This window comes from Ammodytes marinus (genome assembly GCF_949987685.1).
Source record: "Ammodytes marinus genome assembly, chromosome: 23".
Taxonomy (NCBI): domain Eukaryota; kingdom Metazoa; phylum Chordata; class Actinopteri; order Uranoscopiformes; family Ammodytidae; genus Ammodytes; species Ammodytes marinus.
The window spans coordinates 2,056,660-2,074,557 of NC_137227.1; the positions used below are offsets into that span (position 1 = coordinate 2,056,660).

The 17,898-nt window shown below is 40.6% G+C and overlaps 1 protein-coding gene across 1 annotated transcript in view; it reads right to left on the minus strand.

Moving 5' to 3' along the window:
* Window positions 1–17,898, minus strand: part of LOC307269424 (phospholipid-transporting ATPase ABCA1) — a gene marked incomplete at both ends in the record, with an annotated part of 207,320 nt that overhangs the window by 25,408 nt on the left and 164,014 nt on the right. The window contains 4 exons of the mRNA XM_080052392.1: window positions 1,488–1,591; window positions 9,877–10,011; window positions 11,276–11,417; window positions 15,800–15,906. Of these exons, the coding sequence (XP_079908518.1) occupies window positions 1,488–1,591; window positions 9,877–10,011; window positions 11,276–11,417; window positions 15,800–15,906 (488 nt within the window). The remainder of the gene's footprint in view (window positions 1–1,487; window positions 1,592–9,876; window positions 10,012–11,275; window positions 11,418–15,799; window positions 15,907–17,898) is intronic.

Genomic DNA, 17,898 nt, shown 5'->3' on the forward strand with positions numbered 1-17,898 from the left:
AAGGAAATTCTGACTAGTAAAAATCTGTGCTGATGTACAGATACTCTCTCATTTACAGTTAAAAGTTCGTATTAGCGCATTTTTTACCGGTCTACTTCGACACCTTTAAAGGACGACAAATGTGGCAATTAGTGGGAGAGGAAGAGGCCATCTGTAGTTCTTATAATCTCATTTTTCCTGCTCTCTCTCTCTCTCTCTCTCTCTCTCTCTCTCTCTCTCTCTCTCTTTCTCTCTGTGTTGGAGAGAGCTGGAGCAGGAGTCATTTGTAGTGGAGTCGATAGAAAGCCTTTCTGAGGAATGGTGCAATTAGGATTATGACTTTGTAAAACCTGGTGAATGTGCCACTTAACAAAACACAGCCACCTGGTCACGCCACGGACCATTGGATGCAGCTCAGCCCCGCATTGCACCGGGACGACAACAAACACTTTGATTTTTGCTCCATAAAGGGAACACATGTAGCGAGAATGATGCACTCGCCGACTATTCAAATGCATCGGGGCCAGGAGAACACATTCTTCAAAACAAACCCAGCCAATTTGGGGGAAAAGCTGAAATGAATTTGGCGCGTGAATTGATAAATGTATATCGTCCAAAATGTTAAAGCCTCTGGAAACCTGGTTGAAAATAGTAGAAATCCATAAATGATATCAATGTGAGGTGTTTCAATAAGCTTCTACAAACATCTAAATGAAAAAAATAAATGTTCAGATATACTATGAAACTTTTTTAACTGTCTACTCTATACCGTTTGAAAGGAATGTGTGGTTGTGTGTGTGGGGGGGGGGGCGTATCAAACGATATCCATGGCAACAGTTATTGTTTTTATCAAACAATTCGGGGGAGAGAACTGCCGTGATTGGTTCATAATACTTATTGTGTAATAAGAACTTGAGCATAACCCGCCTCATCTAAACGGAATTTCAGTAAAGTTTATCAAGCTTAGGTGACAATAACTTTAATTTGAATCGATGAATATGAAAAACAATAAATGAAGAGTCTACATAGTTAGAAGGATTTTAGTTTACAGGGGCTTTAAATTGCCTTTATTGACCAAGTTTTAAGTAGTCGGCAAATAACTAACTTTGTGCCAGGAAGTCTTGGATAATGAAAAGACTCCAGCACTGATATTGACAGCTTCTCTTTTCATGGAGGGTGAACAAAAAAAAACTCCAGTCAGTCAATATGCCCTTGTGCATCATGAAAGCTTTAAAGCAGACGGTGTGTGTGTGTGTGTGTGTGTGTGTGTGTGTGTGTGTGTGTGTGTGTATGTGTGTGTGTGTGTGTGTGTGTGTGTGTGTGCTTCTGGCAGCCAATATAAACTTCCGCTCAGGAAACAATAGCTTTCAACTAAAGCATAACTTCCACAGACTTATGATTAGAATATTGACGGCTTGCGTTCGTTTCACCGACAATTTGGGTTGGATCTGCCTGTCTGTGGAAAGTATTTTGACTGAAAATCTATACACACAAGACTGATGTTGCACCTGTGTGATGTGAGGATGACTGAGCGTCCCTCTTTGATGATGCTCAGAATGCAGTCCCACAGGAAGCGACGGGCTTTGGGGTCCATCCCTGTGGTTGGCTCATCCTGCAATACAAATGAAAACCCCCTTTAAAGCAATTTTCATTGACAGCAAAAATAAACAACCCTTAGGGCCCGTTGGTCCATTTTACGGACATTTCATTTTTCTTTTTTTGGATAATTTTGGCTGTGTTCATGCATATGGCATGAAAACTGGTAAGGAAGTGTATTTTTATATGATAATGTTATTTCCAGCTCAGCTCCTACAGTAAGGCTAAAATACACTGTATACAAACAAGAGTTACATTCAGACTGCTAAGGTCCATAAAACGTCCATTAACACCCATTCAAACACCATTTTTTCAACACACTGCCATTAAAGCATAATTGATGCATTTTTTTATATCTGGGTGTCAATCTGGGCTTCTACCTTGGAATTGATCATTTTTACTACTCTCCACCATGTTACGTCATTATGACCATATTTGGCATATGGAGAAAAAACAGGCTATTTCCACTAGATAGCACTGTCACAATCCCCCCTTCCTCTCCCTTTAGCTTTAACCCTGAGGAGTGTGTGTGTGTGTGTGTGTATGTGGGTGTGTGTGCACGTGTGTGTGTGTGTGTGTGTGTGTGTGTGTGTGTGTGTGTGTGTGTGTGTGTGTGTGTGTGTGTGTGTGTGTGTGTGTGTGTGTGTGTGTGTGTGTGTATCCATGACCTATGACATTATGAGCAAAAGGCTAGTGGTTTTCAAGTGGCACTGTTTTCATTTACTCTGAATCCTCCTCCAGAGCTGGGATGTTTCCTCTGACTTTCAGTAGTGGAGAATTCAGTTGGCCCCACCAACACCCATACAGAGATATACTCCTGCAGCCACTGGAATGGTACAGGGACCCACCTGTTACGCGTTAATGGAGGTTTCAGACACAGTGGTTGCGTTCCGAATCTCATACTCATTAGGGGGCCAAGCCCGAGTAGGGCTGGGACCGCGTTTTGCAGAGCAACGCGGTTCCCAAGCCCTGCGGGGCAGGGAACCCTATTGTTCTTGTAGGGATTATTATTCTTTATTCTTCCATGCGTAAAAGTGGTGCTGCAGCCCAAACCGTAAAGGCTTGGGACATGCCACTTGCATGGCTTATCCAGGTCCATGGTACGTACGCAGACACAAAAATTCAGACATGCCGGCCACTAGGTGGCGCTACAACAAAGGAAAAGGCTTTTTGGGCTATAACTTCCGCACCGAAAGTCCGACAGTCAAAAACTTTATATCCACAGATGCCCACAAGTCAGTTGCATCGTTTGAGATAGGCCACGCCCATTTGCGATAGGATAGATTTTTTGCTACTTCGCAAAAACTGTTTCAGTCACCAAAACATACTCCTCCTACAGTTTTCGCCCGATTTGGACGAAACCAAAAGCATTATGCCCTCCTAACTCCCACGAGCAATAGTTGGTCAATTAGTTTTTCTACGACCATCGGAAGACCAAACGGTAGCGCTTTAAAAATTTGCGAAAATCTGTAAAAAAAAAAAAAAAGAGGGATTTTCTTGAAACTCAAGGGAGACTATCATGGGGCATACTTGAGTCTATCGAAAAAATATGGGCAAGAAATTCCTTTGTGGGCCGGACTTATTAAAAAAAAGACTTTTTCAATTTTTTTGCCTGTTTTCGCCATTTCCTAAGTCTTTCGGCGGGAAAATTCAAAAAAGTGTCTTTACAATGGAGAGGTTGAGAATTTGATTTTGCTATAACTCCCCAACCGAACATCGCACATTGAAAAACTTGACATCCACTTGTTTGGTACATTGAGCTGCATCTTTCTATCTAATGTAGTTTTGCGAATGTCCTCCATAGGGGGCGCCAAAACCACAAAAAGCAAAGAAAACGCGTTTGGGGCTATAACTTCCACACCGAACATCCCACAGTCAAACACTTTATATCCACAGATGCCCACAAGTCAGCTGCATCTTTTGAGATAGGCCACGCCCATTTGCATATGGGATTTTCTTTCGCTACATCGCAAAAACTGTGTCAGTCACCAAAACACACTCCTCCTACAGTTTTTGTCCGATTTGGACGAAACCAAAAGCATTATGCTCTACCGACTCCCACGAGCAAATGTTGTGTAAAGAATTTTTCTACGACCATCGGAAGACCAAACGGTAGCGCTTTAAAGATTTGCCTATTAGCTACCTTTTACCAAACTGCTCCTAAATCCAAAACGATTTATCCTATTAACACCAAACTTCACACATGTGTTTGTCCTATGGTTCTCAGGCTGGTTCTACTTTTTCCTTAAATTGCTCCAAAAGGGGGCGCCAAAAACACACTTGAGCATCTTTCTCTGCCATTATTTTTGCCTTTTGGTCTATAACTCCCAAACCAAACATCCCACATTCAAAAACTTTACATCCCCGGATTCCGTGAGGCGAGGGGCCGGCGCCGCGGACGACGACGCCCGATCCCGAGTCGCGTGGGAGGCTTGGCCCCCGTTCACAACTGCTTGCAGTTCTAGTTCTTTTTGCTATTCTACATACTACATCCGACGATAAAAAGAATCTAGTTAGGATGCAGTAGGCATACTATTGGGACATACTTTACTCTCTTATTTCATCATAACATTGCGCCTTGATCTTGCCTCTTGCTTTTATATCCGTCGCATCCCCGTTTGTTTTCATATGGAGGCTTCGTCAATGTTACGTCACTTCACGTGCGCACTGGATTGTGGGTCAGAATCGCCCAAATAGGATGCACTTTTCAACACTAACAATCTTGGCCGCATGAAGTAGGACATCCGGGTACTTCTAAGCATCCTAAATCTGGCCATAAGAATCGGGACATCCTAAATCTTTTTTCTACATACTATATAGTAGAAAGTATGCGATTCGGAACGCAACCATTGTCTGTGTCAGATTCCTATTACTCGCTATCAGAATCAGACTCCATCACTGTTTCCAAAGCTTTATGTACTTCTTGTGTAAAGGCTCCCTCCATATTGCCAGGTAAGAAATAACTAGTTCCACAGTTTGCTTTGTATAAACTCTGGTTTCAATGGCAGCTGTGTAAACAGCTCAACGACTTGTTATGTGTCTCTGATGGCTGCACCTTTGATGTGATTGAAGATGGCCCATGTTTTAACTTATTTGAAGCAGTGCACTGCACATGCTTGTGTGTATGGACCTCAGGTAGGTGTGTGTGCTGTGCATTTATACAAAGTCATCTTTAGAGGGATTTTGAACCTCTGCATGAAAAACTACACATGGAACAGAGCGAATGAAAACAGTGCCACTTGAAAACCACTAGCCTTTTGCTCATAATGTCTAGGTCATGGGGATACACACACACACACACACACACACACACACACACACACACACACACACACACACACACACACACACACACACACACACACACACACACACACAGTCTCTCTCATACACACAACTTTATTTAGCCAATGATGTCCCTGTTACACTGTTCTTGGCCCGTTCACTGTTCACTGTTCACTTCTGGATAATAACAAAAAGAGTGGAAAATGTGCATGGACTGCAGGTGAGGTTCTTTTCCTAACACAAAAATTCAATTTATGATTAGTACTGATGTTGGTTTAAAATTCAAGCCTAAAAAAGTTGGAAAAATATCGATGTATAATATTTTTTATAGCTACCTTTTTCAAAAGTCCATTTTACGTACCTTAGCGGTATGAGTGTCAGTTTATTACACTGTACAAAAAATAATAATGCCTAAATATCTGTGTTGCTGCTCAGCATTGACATATCCCAGGCCTAATAATTCAATACAAAAAAAATTAGTTTGCATGTAGTATATTGAAAATAATAAACATTTTCAGTTTTTTCCTCCAAAATACGATGTCATCATGACCAAAACCTGGCAATTAAAGGGTTAACATCTTTTAAAATTCATGACTATTTTATATTAATAGTTAGGGCAGATGTAGGGGAAAAGAATTGGCAAAAAAAAGTTAAAAAAAAGATTGTATAACATTTTTTATAGCTACCTCAATGAAATGTCCATTTTACGGACCTTAGCGGTACGAGTGTGAGTATTTGACACTGCACAAAAAATAATAATGCCTGAAAATCAGTTTTGCTGCTCATCATTGACACATCACAGGCCTAATAATTCAACACAAAAAAAATTAGTTTGCATGTAGTATATTGAAAATATTTCAGTTTTTCAGTTTTTTTCATCTAAAATACGATGGCATCATGACCAAAACCTGGCATTTAAAGGGTTAACATATTTTAAAATTCATGAATATTTTATATTAATAGTTAGGGCAGATGTAGGGGAAAATAATTGGCAAAAAAAAAGTAGAAAAAAATTAATGTATAATATTTTTTATAGCTACCTCAAGGAAATGTCCATTTTACGGACCTTAGCGGTACGAGTGTGAGTATTTGACACTGCACAAAAAATAATAATGCCTGAAAATCAGTTTTGCTGCTCATCATTGACACATCACAGGCCTAATAATTCAACACAAAAAAAATTAGTTTGCATGTAGTATATTGAAAATATTTCAGTTTTTCAGTTTTTTTCATCTAAAATACGATGGCATCATGACCAAAACCTGGCATTTAAAGGGTTAACATCTTTTAAAATCCATGACTATTTTATATTAATAGTTAGGGCAGATGTGGGGGAAAAGAATTGGCAAAAAAAAAGTAGAAAAAAAATAATGTATAATATTTTTTATAGCTACCTCAAGGAAATGTCCATTTTACGGACCTTAGCGGTACGAGTGTGAGTATTTGACACTGCACAAAAAATAATAATGCCTGAAAATCAGTTTTGCTGCTCATCATTGACACATCACAGGCCTAATAATTCAACACAAAAAAAATTAGTTTGCATGTAGTATATTGAAAATATTTCAGTTTTTCAGTTTTTTTCATCTAAAATACGATGGCATCATGACCAAAACCTGGCATTTAAAGGGTTAACATCTTTTAAAATTCATGACTATTTTATATTAATAGTTAGGGCAGATGTGGGGGAAAAGAATTGGCAAAAAAAAAGTAGAAAAAAAATAATGTATAATATTTTTTATAGCTACCTCAATGAAATGTCCATTTTACGGACCTTAGCGGTACAAGTGTGCCTAATATTATAACGGGCCCTAAGGGTTAACACATAATTTAATGGTGTGTGTGTGTGTGTGTGTGTGTGTGTGTGTGTGTGTGTGTGTTTTAATAGACATACTGATAGAGATGGGTGACAGATAAAAGGAAAAACCAGAACAAATGAATGGAGATTCATGTCGTCACATCCCAATTGAGACAACTTTGGATTTTTGGACTGATGTGTATGGCAGCTCTGTCCGACTCCATAGTCAAACCACCAAAAGATGGAACATTGTTGGTGTTTACATCTATCTAGTAAAAGGTCATGAAACTTTCCAATGCTAATCATTATATTTCCTTAATTTGTCACCCATATGTGTACGTCAATACACACACGTACGCAAAGGAAAAGACAGGCGTATGTACAGTGGAGGGGTGGATTCAGAGTGTAGCCATTTACTAGTAATGGAGCCAAATACTGAAGCACTCTCCAACAGAGTACAACACGCACGCACGCACGCACGCACGCACGCACGCACGCACGCACGCACGCACGCACACACACACACACACACACACACACACACACACACACACACACACACACACACACACACACACACACACACACACACACACACACACACACACACACACACACACACACACACACACACACACACACACACACACACACACACACACACACACACACACACACATTCCTATATTGCCAACAGTGGACTATCGGTCTACATTGACCAAGTGTAGACCTCTATTTCTGGTCATTAAAAAAAACATTCGAAAATTGTCTTTCTATTGTCAGAATATTACCGTACTTTAAAATAATGTTTTTTCATGATATTTCCACACACCCAGTGGATGTCAAAGCTAGTTCAAGCTTTGCACGCACACACACACACACACACACACACACACACACACCCTCCTCACCCCCACACACACACACAGTCCCAGTGACTTGCTGTGTTTCTTTTTCCTCTGGGCTTGTCTGTCTATGGATGATTAGAGGGTGACAGTACTCAGTCCATTGGCTGGTTTGTTCGTTCCAGGCTTCTCTCTCTCACTAAACGAGTCCCATACCAATCCTGAGGGATATTTCCCATCACCGCTGTCCCAATATGTCCCTGTGCAAAGCCCATGCGGCGCTCCCTAGGCAACAGCGCACAATACTGAGACCGACACAAGACACTGACAGCACATTATCCCACTGCCTCAAAGTGAAGGCTATGGCCCTGCCGGCTCAGGCCAGTATATAAGTAGCTTTGGAATAGTGAAGCTTTTAGACGCGGGGCTGCATGAGCACTGAGCCAGAGAAACAGAAAACGCTTGGAAAAGATATCATTGGGGAAATGCAATTTATTATGGATTACTCATTACCTGACTGATACTCATTAAAATGCTATTAGCAGCATGTTCTGATGGATTTGCTTTTAAATCATCCAGAGTTATGGATACCTTGCAGTTCACAGACAGGAGATTTAACTTACATTAACATGTATTTAATATGATAACATATTTTGTCTTTATTAGTCCATGTGATGTAATGGGTGGGACCAGTGTTGGGGGAGCTACTTTGAAGGCATAGCTTTATAAACTGCCAGTGACTTCACAGTTTAAGAAGTTGAACTACATGCAAAGCTACTCAAGGGAGACATCTAGCTTAGATAACTCAAGCTAATTAAAAATCCAGTTCAAACTAGTTTGTAAAACACTATCAAATTGACAATGTACGTGACATGAAATTAAACCTGCCCTTTTCACAAGGAATGTCACATTTTGGTGGTAAACGTTTATGGATTTTCTATTATCTTTGGCTTGTCAATGGGGGTTCAATGAGAGAAGCAACGGTCAAATCAAAATTCATGTATTTCCCCTGATGGCCCAAATGTTCGTTTTCTATCGTTCACTACTCTAAAAATGACAAATACAATCATTTAACTAGGCTAATTGAATCCCTATGCAAATGTGAGTGTAGTTGAACAACCAGCAAGCTACTGCAACATGTAGTTAAACTTCTAGTTTAATCACATGGGGTTCACTACTCCCTAACACTGGGTGGGACACGGGATACAAAGTCAAATTTCAGTTAATCTGAATGAATATGTAGACTTTAGTGAGCCCCTTAGGGAGCCCCCCCCCCCCGGTGTCATTTGAGGTAAATTCAAGTTTTACCCTCATAATAACACGAACACACACCTTCCTAATGCAAACTAAATCTGCTTGATTGAAAGCATGTGACGCAGTGTATTCTGAGTCATGCCTTCATTAATCTTCTATCAGTGAGGAAAACCTTTGAAATCCTGATGAATGGGAATTTAATAGGTGCAAACACAGTACTGTGTGCTCGACGATTTTTCCAAAGAAATTGGTTCAAAACATGACCGGTGAGTGACCCCCTTTGCGAAATACACCCCTCTCATCCAGAAGTAATGTATTTCTAATCCTTTGGGAAATTCAGTATGGATTCACTAGACTACTCCTCACTCTTGAAAGCATAACGCTAGGCCAAATTCCTACACTCTGTTGTCATATTCTCATCGTCTCTCTGTGCTTCTGAGGAGAAAAAGATTGGTCTGTGAAATGCTGAAATCCAAACATCTGCACTGCATCAATATTGATTTTTAAGTGTTCCACTGATAAGTCTCAATCCTCCTGTTGTGTTAGGTTCATGTCAACTACTAGATCTCTTGTGATCATTACATGTTTTGATCTGTTTGCTATATGGCCTGTAGGCCTTATTGATCTCAACTCAGACAACTTGTTTTTGAGTTAAAAAAAGCATAACCTTTGGATTGTTTTGACTAAAATAAAGTACTCAGTTGAAGCATATTGTGCTATTCATCATTACATACATTATGACAACGTTTAACAAGGAACTTTTTTATACAACCTTTTGACATGTTTAATTAGTTGTCCTTTATATAACGTGTATAATTGGAGTCATACAATGTATGTATGTACAAATGAATTGTACAACGTATAATTGTGACACCACAGAATGCATTGTGAGCAAGGTCTCAAAACATCTTAAGTTTGGGAGCTGTGAGAAATATACACAGTTCTATATGCTATTGAAACAATGTTGCAATTGTGTGTGAGAATTGACAAGAGGTGTGGTCCCTTTGGGGGTTACTTGGGGTGTGTTTGTGTGTGTGTGTGTGTGCGCAAGTGTGCGTGTGTGTGTGTGTGTGTGTGTGTGTGTGTGTGCATGCGTGCGTGTGTGTGTGTGTATCTCACCAGGAAGATGACTGGAGGACAACCGATTAGGGCCATCGCCGTGGAGAGTTTGCGCTTGTTCCCACCGCTGTAGGTTCCCGCTGACTTGTTGGAATATTTCACAAGCCCCAATTTCTGGATCCCCCACTCGGCCACCTTTTTTTCGAGGTAAGCAAAACAATTATGGTGTCAAGAATAGTGTTCGCATTAGCCCCCCCCCCCTGATATTTTTTTGCTCGTATCTCTGATGTACTTATGCTCTACGGTTTTCGAGGACAAGGCGCGACAGCTAGCATCACTGTTACACTGTAATCACAGGCTTCTAAGGTAAACTTTCTTCTTCTTCTTCTTGCTTTTAAAACAACGTCTTGTCAAAACACCACAGTGCCCTATGGCGAGATGTCTCAAAAGATGCCTCTGGAAACATGGTGTAAAATAGTCTAAATTACTGTATAATATCAAAACTGGCTGACTCAATAAGCTTTTACAAACTTGATAGATAATAGATGTTCATAAATATAAAAAAAAACTTGGCAGGACTGTGTGAGTGTGGCCGTATACGGTCTCCATGGCAACAGTAATTTGTTCATAGAATATTCTGGCAGAGAACCGCTGTGATTGGTTCAACAGACAATTTAATGTAATTTGGATGATGAGTTTGCCTAACTCTTTTCAGAAGCCTACTATCATGCAACTAACATCGTTAGAAGGATTTTGTGGATTTGGGGTTACAGGTGGCTTTAAAGTGTCACGATAAAATAAATGTATTGAAGATACATGTGGGACTTTTGTGTTTACAGATTATGTAAAAATGAATATGCAAGAGGCTCAATTGGGATTGAAAATCGCCAACAAATGAAAAAAAACACTCCCCACAATGGACCACATTAAAAATGAAGAGTTATGCTAGCACACATAGAAGTGGGTCCCTTTACGCTGCAGCAGCACAGAGATCAAAGCGCTGGCGCCTGGTCTGAGGCCTGTGGTCTTCGCCAGCGTCTTCCTCTTTTGATCTGACTGTAGAAGAAGAGGCCTGCAGGGGCCTGGCCACAACCACCAGGGCATGGTGAATAATGTAGAGCCGTAACCCACAGCTGCTGACTGTTTCAGGCATTTTTCATCATGCATGGCCTTCCCCCCTATTTGAGGGCTATCTATCACCTCGACATTGTTCTTTCAGCTCGCCCTACATTCATGCATTCTAGTCAAAAAGGTACTTGAAATAAAAACCTTCTGAGAGGATATAAATGTTGTTCGAAGTGGTCGGACATTGAGTTTTTCTTCAGTTTCTAATCACAAACATTGGCCATTTGTGTGCAAGATGCAGCTCTTCAGAAAATCAGCCATGATTGACACAACATGTTAACCCAGTTTTTTAAATGTAAGAGAACAAGAAGTAGAAAAAGGATGCAACACTCACCATTTTGACCTCCTTTTCCGGTACCCCTCGTAACCTGGCATAAAACTCCAGATGCTCTCGCCCAGTAAGAAGGTTATCAATAGCATCAAACTGGGGACAGTAGCCCATGTTCTGATGCACGTCGTTCATTTCTGTTAGTATGCTGGTAGAGAGAAAACATGTGTGTTATGTTGTTGTTATCCATTGCAAATGCATTTTTAAGACCTATAGGCCTACATAGTGCTTTTTTGATTTTTGAAAGGATGTATCCAACATTTGTTATGTAAAACATTGGACACTAATATGTCTTAAACTCTGGCTTTATCCAATATCTAGATGTTTTGTTGTTGTGATGCATATAGATACGTATTGCCGCATTTGCATATTTATTCAAACATTTTCAGATTTTTTTTAATACAATAAATAATTGATTTAATGTCAATAATCAGCTGGCAACGTTTTATGATGATATCTATAAGTTAAACATATTACCATATTCACCTGCAGTGTCTCGCCTTAAGTGGCTTTGCAAGATAGAGAGTATGATATGAAATATACACTGTGTGCACAATTATTAGGCAAGTGAGGATTTTGGCCATATCATAATTTTTATGCATATTTCCCAACTTCAAGCTGTATAAACCTAAGTGCTTATTGGATTTAAGCATACCAGGTGATGTGTATTTGTGTAATTAGTTAAGGTGTGCCCTAAGGAGATCAACACTCTAAATCAAGGTGTGCATAATTATTAGGCAGATTCTCTTTCTCAGGCAAAATGGGCCAAAAAAGAGATTTAACAGACTCTGAAAAGTCAAACATTTTAAAAATTATTTCAGAGGGATGCAGCACTCTTGAAATTGCTAAGATATTGGGGCGTGACCACATAACCATCAAACGTTTTGTTGAAAGGCCAACAAGGTCGCAAGAAACGTATTGAGAAAAAAAGACGCAAATGAACTGCCAAATATTTGAGAAGAATCAAACGTTAAGCTACCAGGAACCCATTATACTCCAGTTCTGCCATATTCCAGAACTGCAACCTACCTGGAGTACTCAGAAGTACAAGGTGTTCAGTGCTTAGAGACATGGCCAAGGTAAGGAAGGCTGAAACCCGACCACCACTGAACAAAACACACAAGTTGAAACGTCAAGACTGGGCCAAGAAATATCTGAAGACAGATTTTTCAAAGGTTTTATGGACTGATGAGACGAGAGTGACTCTTGATGGACCAGATGGATGGGCCCGTGGCTGGATCAGTAACGGACACAGAGCTCCACTTCGACTCAGACGCCAGCAAGGTGGAGGTGGGATACTGGTATGGGCTGGTATTATTAAAGATGAGTTAGTTGGACCTTTTCGGGTTGAAGATGGCCTCAAAATCAACTCCCAAACCTACTGCCAGTTTCTAGAAGATACTTTCTTCAAGCAGTGGTACAGGAAAAAGTCTGCATCTTTCAAGAAGACCATGATTTGTATGCAGGACAATGCTCCATCACATGCATCAAAGTACTTAATTGCAGGCTAGCCAGTAAAGGCCTTAAGGATGAAAAAATAATGACATGACCCCCTTCCTCACCTGACTTAAACCCTATTGAGAACCTGCTTAAACGGGATATTTACAGTGAAGGAAATCAGTACACCTCTCGGAACAGTGACTGGGAGGCTGTGGTTGCTGCTGCACAAAAAGTTGATCGTCAACAGATCAAGAAACTGACAGACTCCATGAATGGAAGGCTTGTGACAGTTATTGAAAAGAAGGGTGGCTATATTGGTCACTGATTTTTTTTGACATGTCGGCAATTTTTATTTGTAAATTTTGAGTTGTTTTATTATTCTCACTTTAACAGATGAAAATAAACAAGTGAGATGGGAAAATTTTCGTTTTTTTATTTAGTTGCAGAATAATTCTGCAGACTAATAGTTGCCTAATAATTGTGCACTATATATATTCTCGTAAGAAAGACAAAACCTCACTTTTACTTTCGTAAACATTCAGGTTTAGGTTCATTATCATTTTGGATTGACCGAGAGCACTGTAGTTGTTCAATAATAAGATTAATCCTCAAAAATACAACTTGCCTAATAATTGTGCACACAGTGTACAATGAGATAGGTTAGCAGGCCAAGAAGCATATACTTCATTGATGGTGCCTGATGTATGGCAAATACAGCTAAAAACAGAAGCGATTCACTCGGGAAAGATTGATAAAGGAAAGAGAAATTGAGAGCTGAGTGAGTCTAGCTATTCTCTTTGAAACTCCATCCCAACTAATGCAGATCAGCTCATTTCTCATTCTGTACTTGTGGTCTCAAGTAAGTGCCCACAACAAGCTCTATGTCTTGAAAACCAAAAGCGCTGCAGTTCCAGACATGCCAACACACTCCCTCTAGAGGCCAGTGAAGGAATGGCAGTGCCCTTTCGCAGTCTACAATAGTAATACTTTTACCAACGGCAGGCAAAACAATTTTACAGTTCACATTTTTTTTTCATTTCATAGGTGCTTTTTTTAAAAGATATTGGAGCCATTGTTCATCTCAAATGTTATTTATTTCCAGGAGCGATGGTCAGCGTAAGGGAGGCTAAATGTGATCTGAAGTGTCTAGAGTCTGGCGGGCCTCAACAAGGCCACAGTGAACTGAAAGCTTAACTGATCTAATATTATGCTTTGTATAATAGCTTTGATAAAGGTTGGAAGGTTACATAGTCTTTAGCTGGTTCAGATATTAGTAGTAGCTCCAAGTGCCCTCAGACTAGAAATATCTACTGTATGTGCAATAGGCCCATCAGTTTGCATTCATGGAAATGTTCATAAAAGACATGTCAAAGGTAAAAAAATAATTCGTTTTAATTGAAAAATGTCATATGTTAGCTAACATTCTGTATTATATTAGCGAGATGGCTAATTATAAAAGTGTTTGGCTAAAAGGGTGGCTAAATACTACATTTGACAGGGTATAATTTAGACATTTTATTAGTAGTAGGCTACAATTGTTAGTTTAGCTTAGAGGGCACAACACACACACACACCACATGGACAACAATGGTTTAAAAATGCATTAAACACAATTACAACCAAGGGTAATCCAGGTCGTACTTTCCCTGCAACGTCATTGAGCGACTGCTAGCAATGTTAGCCCTGGGACACACATACTGCGTCTACCTCTGAAGCGTGTCTGTTACTGCTGCCTCTCTCGCGCTATTTTCGGCCACACATGCAACGTCTGAACTGCTGCTGCTGCAGCGCTGCTTCTAAAAGCCCTGGCTTTCTACACAGAGTTTTCAGAGATAATTCCCATTAATATGAGGTTGTTTCATGTCATTTATGATGCATATGATCAATATAGAGTTTCAAAAGTAATCCTAGTGCCTTTTTGCCTTTTTTTTAAATTTTCTTCACAATTTCGCTTTTTCGAAGTTTTAATTTGAAGAAACAAACAGGGAAATCGTAAAACTACAGTGAATGCTGCAGGTATGACTCTCAACAGAGAATTTATCTATCTGTTGAAACAGAGAGAGACACGTCTCCTCGAAAAAATAGGCTCCGCCTCCTGAGGTAAAGTGAAGCGTCGCTGCAGAAGCGCCTCCGACGGCCGTTGGCAGCGCGGCCCAGGTTTAATGTGTGGCCGCTTTAGTGTTTTAACACGGTTGCCTAAAAAAACTCAGACGCAGACATGCAGTAGAGGTAAGATGTGTGTTCCAGGGTTTAGGCAAGAGGCATTTGCAAGCTTTTTCCGATGTGGGTGTATATGAGCATATAACCACAGATAAGAGCGACAATCGTCAGGAGAGAACTTCCATTTAGGAGATGCTGCTGCCTCTTCTCTTCTGCCAATCTCTTGTTTCCTCCCACAGCCAATGCACAAAAAGCGTTATGAGCTGAAAACACAAGTGTGGGCGTCCTGACATCTGTTTTTCTCTCTTTTGCGTTATTGTTTCCCCTAAAGGTCTTTGGGATTCTGCTTTGATCTCCGTTACCCACATTAATCAACACTAACACTGCTGTGTTAGGCCTCGCTCTGTTCCGCTGTTCCCTCTCTTTGTCGAACACAACATCAATTACCAGATGTCTAAATGAACACCTATCGTATAACTACAGCTTACACTGAGCCGTGCTCGGGACCGTGCTGCCTTATTGTTTGTTCCTAAAATACCTAAGCCTGTTGGAGTCGAGGTAGGTTTTATTAATTTTTTGGCATGTACAAAGATGTCTTATGAAGGATTCGGTGGGACAGAGACAAAAAACTGTGCCAAGTACAAGGGAGAGGGATACATTTCTGAGAAAATGTCTTAGACGTGAGGGAGCCAAAGTTTAAAAAGTTTAAATGTACCTAGCCAACCAAAAGCAAGGACTGGAGATGGAGAAAAATAGAAGAGCCGTGTCACACAGAAGAAGGGAAGCGTAGGAAGGGAGCGAGCTGTAGAAACACCTTAGCAGCCATCTTGGGTGGCTAATTATGATGGCTTACTTGTGTGTGTGTGTGTGTGTGTGTGTGTGTGTGTGTGTGTGTGTGTGTGTGTGCACTAGTGGGAGTTAGCGCCTCACCTGTACCCATTTAGGAAGGCCTCACCACTGGAGACTGGGATGTCCCCTGTCAGCATCTTGAAGGTGGTGGTTTTCCCGGCCCCGTTGATGCCCAGCAAGCCGAAACACTGGAGGGAGAGAGACATTGGGGAGTAGCCCCCGTTAAGAACAACGTTCTTCTGTAGACACAAGCCTCTTTGGAAAACAAACAGGAGTCAATGGTACTTCATGGGTAACATTTCAGAAGGGAAGAACGGGGTCACGTGAGCCACATGGGTTGATTTTATGGAAAATTGAAAGTGTATTTTAAACAAAAAATAAAACAATTTTGAGATCATTGATGCCGTTGATTCAGAAAAGGCAAAAAATTGTGAGTGGAAATATACTTTATATTTTACTGCATTTAGATGGTTCGCTTGAACTACTTCTTCCTTATTTGTGATAAAATACTAGGGGTGGCTCATCTCACCCACTGGCTCGGTTTACCCAGTTCTCCCCCATTCTGTATGCAGATGAGTTTAGTTTTGAATAAATAATACGACCATTTAACTCATTAAACAACATTACTCTATAGACGGTGTGTAAATATTTGTCCGTTGCATACAGTTGAAAATTTGAATTTATAGAATATGCATGACTGGGTTCAGTGTTTAGCACGATACGGAAGAAATGTATTTAATATTGTACACAAGCCAAACAACAAACAGTGAATCAACACAAGGAGTGTGCAGGAACAAATACTGTAAGAATTTCCCCATAGCGTTTCTTGTCTGCCTGTGTAAATCCCTACAACAAACACTCTGATGCTCTGCCTCTTCCCCTATCCCCGATGCTGCACATGATATAGTTCCCTCTGGAGGCCATGCGGCGGGAAGTTGTCTCTGTGGCTTGGGCGCGGTCACGTGAGCCAGCCTCAGGGTGCGCTGGGCTCCGGCATAAATATTTGATTTCTGTCATTCATTGATCCCTTTTCTTGTTTGTGACCTGTGCTTGTAGAAGACATAGGCACAGGGGCTAAGCTGGATGTAAATAATGCATGGGAATGCGCTGTGTGATCAGCACAGGCATCGTGAATGACAATATTCCGCTGGCATTTACATAGAGCTTTTGAGTAAACAGTGGCAGGGAAAGACGGATTCCGCCCCCTGAAAATCCCGAAGAACACGCACGCCTGTCAGCATTTGAGATGTCTAAATCGAGCTTCAAGTTCTACAGTTTATGTTGTGTAATGTATAACATGTTGTGGGGTTTACTTTGTTTCATGTAGTTAAAGGGCACATATAATGCACATTTTCAGGTTCACAATTGTAATTTTGGTTTTCTACTCCAAACTGTTTTCATGGTGTAGCGTCCACAACACTCTTTATATTTCTCACAGCCATAGCTGAATCTCCTCTTTTAAGCTTCTGTAGTAAACTACATACCTCTGTATGAAACACTCTATTTTGGACCCTGTAAAAAAGGCCATTCTGCTCTGACTGGCCCTGAGCTGCAGGTTTGAATCTAACTGCCAGTTAGATCACACATGGAGGTAGTGCTAGGTGAGGTTGTTGATGAGGGGGCGTGGTTTCTCCCCTTATATACATTTGACTGGGGCTTTTGTACACAGGTTTTCAGAAAGATGGAGGTGGAGATAAAGAAAGAGGGTTACTGCTTATCTATAGAACTAAGCATCTCTCAGTCCTTGTGCCTCGGCTTCTAAGACTGTTTTGCTCTAGCGATGCCCCTCTACCAGCCTGCTTGCTGTTTGTTAGCGCGCCCAGGCTTGGCAGTAACGTAATAGCAGGAAACAAGCCCGATAAGGAGATTAGTGTTCCTCCTAACACCTTCTCTGAGGCAGTGCTTGGAAGGTATTCTCATTCAACTCAGTGGAAGGCGACACAGAGCCAAACACCAATTCAAATCTTCAGGAAAATATTGTAACTGTAAACTGCTAAATCAAAGAAACCTTGTTAGCCTGAGGTTCCAATCACAAGAAATGACATATTTATATTTAACATAAAGGATCAGACTACTCTTAAAGTTCCCATATTAGACACTTGAGACAATCTAATTCAGAAACCGTGAAGGTAAGAAAGTGAAGTGTATTGGGATAAATATCTAGGAAGCCCTGAAAAGTT